At 43.8% G+C, this 6000-nt stretch overlaps 1 protein-coding gene across 1 annotated transcript in view; it reads right to left on the bottom strand.

The window, feature by feature from the left end:
- LOC117514030 (neurexophilin-1) overlaps positions 1 to 2041 on the bottom strand; it is a 47524-nt gene extending 45483 nt beyond the window's left edge. The window contains exon 1 of the mRNA XM_034174311.1: positions 1773 to 2041. Within this exon, the coding sequence (XP_034030202.1) occupies positions 1773 to 1853 (81 nt within the window). The 5' untranslated portion in view covers positions 1854 to 2041. The remainder of the gene's footprint in view (positions 1 to 1772) is intronic.
- Between the last annotated feature and the right edge of the window lie 3959 nt (positions 2042 to 6000).

Genomic DNA, 6000 nt, shown 5'->3' on the forward strand with positions numbered 1-6000 from the left:
TTGCGTGTTAAGCAAAAAGTTATTGTTGGGAAGTAAAGAATAACATGACATGAAGTGTCATCTTGTTTGCTGAGACAAAACTGGCTTGAATTGAGAACTCTGGACTTTCAGCTGTTTTAAACCAGATACTTTGACTGTTCTTCTATGTTGGGGGGGGGGGGGCATGGATTTCAGTGGTCTTAACCGAGCCTGAAGTGTGTTTTCCCCCACAGAGTCCACTGATGCAGTTTTTAAAGAATATTTTCAAAGTGGGCACTTGGGATATGATTGTTGTCATAGTCAATTACAGTGAATTTAACTTGCCTCGCTTCGTGAGGTCCCCCGTAGTTGAGCTGATGGATCAACTCAAGAGAATTTGATACCCTCTAAGAGCAAGGTCTATACCCTCTTACTGATATCAAAGTGTTACCTGGAGGGAGTCGGAGATGATGACAAATCACAAAGTGTGTCAGGACATCACAGGCAGCTGCAGATGGAGTCCAACCCTATCACTGCACCACTACTGACAGACCAGGGCACAATTAATACCATGACTTCTGAGGAGGATAAATATTGTATGCAGACAGACTGCAGGATATTAGCGCAGCACAGTTTAAAGGAAGAAGGAAAAAAAATCCTAGCCACCAGTTTTTCAACTTACCCACAGGAAAAATGCATAATCAAATTATTTCACACACGACTTGGTTCAAAGGCGGCCAAAATAAATCTGTGAGGTTCCCATGGGTCTGTCAATCTGTTGAAGGAGCTCCAGGCGAAAGCTTAGGATGCACCGGGTACAAAACAATTATGATCATCCCATTAAAGCATAGCGAAGCAATTTGGCAACCCAGTCTGGTAACACGGTCACATCAAGTGATGCTATAAGATCAGTGAGTACTATTATGATGCTATACTTTAAAAAAATAATAGTCATAGACTTGACATGTTTCTACATTGTCACAATCAGGGATTCTGCGACTTTACTTCAAGAATCAAAGGATTCTGATGTTCCTTCAAACTCAAAAGGCTCAGCAATGTTTTAGAAAAAGAGGAGAGAAATGATTACTGTGGTTAGTCAGCTGTGAAATTGAGTTTATGGTTTTCAAGACGCTGAATTCAGTTCGATAATGGGTATTAAGTCGTAGAGAATAATTAATAGTAATTTACTTCTTTCCATCACTATGCAAATTAAACACAGATAACACCGCAGGAGCTTTTTAAGGACAGTCAAGTTTGGGTGGATTAAATTTATGGATTTTTTTTTTTTGGGGGGGGTGGCTCATGCTCAGCCATGATTGCTTTGTTGACACGTTTATCAGTGGGTGAGGGGTTACAGTCTCCCGGAGGATTAAAGCAATTGGGTTGTCACAAAGTGTCAAGGCACTGAGTTTTTAGGAGCATTCTGCTGTGTTTGTCATAATGGGCCCAGGCTGTTCTGTCAAACGTCTTATTGAAGTGTAAACAGGAGAAAGGAGAGAAATGCAAAGCACAAGAAGTGCACGGATGGAGCTCTCCAGGGAGGCTGTGTGTCACCTCGGGGAGCACCTTTGGATCTGGAAAGACTTGGGTTAAGGGAAGGATCAGCTTCTAATGCAGCTGGAAGACGTCATAAACAGAATTTAAAAACAGGCTGACAATAAAACAATAAAGTGATCCAGTACTTAATGCATCAGCAAAACATTGGAGATGTCCTTGATCGATCTCAAACAAACATCTCCACATTTCTTGGAGAATTTAAAGAGGGGGTAAAACTGCCTTATGCACAGACGCATCAGAAGTGACATTGAACTCACCAGAGAGATGATTGACAGCAGCAGGGCAGCAGCCCACAGACATGTGGTCTTCATGCTTCTTCGTGGAGCGTCTCCCCTCATGTCAGCCTGCGCTTGATCTTCTCACCCGCTCATCAACAACCGAACGTCTGCTCCACTGGAGACAATTCTGAGATATTAGCTGCACAACTTGAGCACAAAGAAAGAGCGAGCGAGCGAGTCCAGAGGCAGCAGAGCAGAAACGAGTCTGATGGAGCTCATTCAGGAGGACCAGTCGTCTGCTGGGCTGAAGACAGACGTGTTTGTACATCTAAGTGTCAGTGTGGTGGGATGTCTTATACAGAGAGAGAGTGAGAGAGAGAGAGGGAGAGAGAGAGAGAGGGAGAGACAGAGAGAGAGAGCAGAGGAGCAGTTTGACATTGTGGACTTTTCAGGAGCAACTTTTTCTTTCACAGTGTCAGGGGCTGACATCTAGTGGTGTTCAACTGCAGTGGATATTTTTAAGACTGATTCACAATCTGGGATCCACAAAAACAAAATCTTTACTGGCAACAGCATAATACAGTCTGCAACATCACCATTAGATGGCACTAAACTCTCCACATGTTCACTTTAAATATTTGTACCTCTGCCAACGAAGTTGGTGGGGGTAATGTTTTTGCCCCTGTTTGCCTGTTTGTAAGCAACCTGGAGCCCACAATTTCTCATATATTGTTATGAAATTATGACTGAAGATTCATATCCTGATAGGCAAGGTCAAAGGGCAAAGTCAGGAAAAATCTGGAAAATTGAAGAAACCCCTGAACGAATTTTCATAAATTTGTAACTGTCACAAAAGATCAAATTTCTTTCATATTTGAAAGCTTTATGTAGGATGGTATTCTTTATTGACTGATAAAGTTTGATCGGGATCTGATCCAGTTTACAGATTTTGTGGCCATTTAAATTTAACATTGAAAACCCAGTTTAATGTATATTTTACATTATATCTTAAACATGTGTAACAGGGTCAGTTATGCAGCAACAATGTGTGTATACAAAAATATGCTGTACATTAGTTATTGGTATAATTACACAAAATCTGTGTAACCTTGATTTTATTTTTATTCATTTATTTTAGCTAATACCTGACAGGTTGGGCCTCCAGGTCAGTATGTGGAACTTCAATATGCACCTGTCCCCTTACGTTCACATTTTAATGTGACACCGCTCTCTATAAGTATCGTTTTCGCGCCTTTCCTCTCCCCTTTTGTTACTGATGTCCGAGGGAGAGGTAAGTCGTCTTGCACTCGGGAGGGAATTTCTGTTTTAGCCTTGGTTAATTGCATTTTTTAAGTTTATCGGCTAGTTTAGGTTTGTTATAAAGTACCTACGATATGCTGAAACATATCTGTGTCATTTGTGTAGGGGCATGTTGTGTTGAAGCCACTGACTGGAGGATTTTTATTTTTTATTTCATTGTTTGTCAGTTATGTTATATCCTGTTAAATGATTTAATGTATTATTTGCCCTTTTGTTACTGATGTCCGAGGGAGAGGGGCATGTTGTGTTGAAGCCACTGACTGGAGGATTTTTATTTTTTATTTCATTGTTTGTCAGAAATTAAATGGAGACGACCTCCGAAGATACCCACGTCTGAGACTCTTCTTCAAACACAACGCAGAGTCAGTCACTACCGGTTACACATGGTGCCGTTACGACCCCTTGAATCTCCGATCAGCGTCCGTCTGGTCCCCGGGGTGTGGCTGCTGACACCTGGCTCCTCCCTGTTCATCTCTGCCTCGGAGAGCTGCGCTCGCTCCCGCGGGCGCGCGAGGTAGAATGGCCAGTTAACGAGCTCGTTGTGGACGCACTCGCGCACAGTTCTGGAGTGTGGCTTTTGTTCTTTTTCTTTTTTCTTTCTCCGTGTTTGATTTCATTTTGGTCTGTGCTGGTGACAGTGCTGTGACCAGCCATAATTGAGACAGAGAAAAAAACGGGAAAAAATGGAGTGAATGTTAAAAAAAAAAGGGAAAAACGCCCTGAGAAAACAGGTTAATGGCATTACATTTTGTATTGATCAAGTATTTGGTGAACTGAGCCTGTTTTACATAAGTTTTAAAGTTTTAGATGATTTTTTTTTTTCATCCTTTACAGGTGATTGTGTGCATGTGCATTTTAGTTGCATTTTGGGGGGATTTAATGCTCTTACTTGTGCTGGCCTGATGTTGAATTGTGCATAGCTGTTATAGTGCGCCTTAAGTTCAAGGTGTTTATTTTATCTTTTTTTTTTTCCTTTTTGCCAGTATTGCACTTATTGCCATTTTTGTTTAGCTGTTTGTGTTGTCAGGGGTGGAAATTTTCAAGGCTTGTGATATGGATGAACGTAATGTCACATTTGGGGTGGGGAGGGGCCAACAGGTTGCTGGTAGGGGTTGGTTGATGTCCCCTGGTGTTCCCAAATATACAGCTGATCAGACAGTTGACCCACCTTTGACCCCCACTGCTAGTTCCACGCCAATTACCCAGCCAGACCCCAATCCCACACGAGTCATATCTGTTGATTATTTTGGAGACATGATTACAAATTTGTCCAAACAAATTGGGGAAAATATCTCAGCCAGCCTTAACACTACGCACCAGTCTAGTACCATCCAGCCTCAGTCTCCCACTACAAGTCAGTCATCCAGTGATGCTGGTCTGTCACAGTTGAAAGTTGTTGTGCAGTCAGATGTTAAAGTTCCACCTTACTTCAGGGGTGATCATGCTGATGTGTTCTCTGTTCATGAATGGGAGGACATGATGAGATGTTACCTGAATAGGGTGAAATGTGACACTCATGCTGAAATGGTTGACCTGATAATGTCGAGACTTACAGGCAAAGCTATGGATGTGGTGAAGGTGTCGTTCCGTAGCTGTCCTGAACTGAGTTCAGCTGACCTGCCCACAGCTGTGTTTGATATATTGAAATGTAACTTTAGTGAGTTGTCATACTCTAACTTGCCCATGAAAGATTTTTACAGCACTGTTCCCCGTGCTGGTGAGAGTGTTATGGACTATTGGATCCGCCTTAACAAGTCAATTGATGCTGCTGATGAGTGTCTCCGGAGGAAAGGTATATCTGTGGAGGACCCCAGTGCTGAGGTGGTCTTGATGTTCATTAATCATTGTCCTGATCCCAGGCTTGCCATGTCATTCCAACTGAAGGCGCCTGAGCAGTGGACTGCAGCTGAGGTTCAAGAGCATCTGGATGCTCACATGAGAAATATGAGAGTCAGCAGCCCAGTCCCAACACACAGTGGGTTTGTCAGCCTACAGTCAAAGCCCTGTAGCAGATTCTTTTCACCCTCTTGATTTTAGCGTGTCCCAGGCTGCTTTGGTAGCACAGCAGCCAAAGTTCCCTCCTAACTCTTTACCGGCCTCTGCCCTGGCCTGCTGCCAGCCCCAGTCAAACAATGTAATAGTGAATTCCCATGAGCCTGTTTCTTGATCCCTATCTCCTGCTGTGTCTGACCCGGTTTATGCTGCCGTAGGCTCACCTTCTAACAACTCTGGTGTTCAACAGGTTGTGGCTATGTTTGGTAAAGTTCTGTCTTTGTGCAATGCTTCTCTTGCAACGAATCAAAAGCCAGTCAGCCATCAGCCAGTCAGTCGTCCAGCCCACCGTCAAGCTGGTCAACCACGTATCCCGCAGGTTTCTGAGCCCTTTGCATGCAAGGTCTGTGGCTCCAGGGACCACTCTACCCATGCACACTGTAGGCTTTACAGATTGTGCCTCAACTGTTTCAGTCCTGGTCACATAAGAAGTCAGTGCCTGTGAGTCTCTCTTTCCCCAGCCATGCCACCACCTTCTCCCACCAATGCTGATTTAAACTAACCCGCCTGTGTAGTGAGAGGGGTAACATGGGCGGTGCTGGTGACACCCTCACTGTGGATAATGACTTGCAATCGCTCTATGTGAACAGTTGTAGTAAATTTCCTGATGACAAAACAGTTATTGTCGTGGGTTCACATAAAGTAGAAGGAGCTAGTGACTTGTTTTATGCTCCAGTGTCTGTCGGGGGTCAGTCTAGCTTGAGAGGGATGCTTGATTCAGGGAGCATGTCATGCACTCTGTGTAGAGGCAGAGTCCAAGCTTGGAGCTGCTGGTGCTCTTCCTAGTCCTCAACCTGTGCCTGACATGGTGGTCCTTGTTGGCTGCGGTGGCCTAACAACACAACCCAGTTGTATCTATGACCTGGAAATTGAGGTTTATGGGTCCAAATTCGTT

The sequence above is a fragment of the Thalassophryne amazonica genome, chromosome 7 (assembly GCF_902500255.1).
Source record: "Thalassophryne amazonica chromosome 7, fThaAma1.1, whole genome shotgun sequence".
NCBI classification, from domain to species: Eukaryota; Metazoa; Chordata; class Actinopteri; order Batrachoidiformes; family Batrachoididae; genus Thalassophryne; species Thalassophryne amazonica.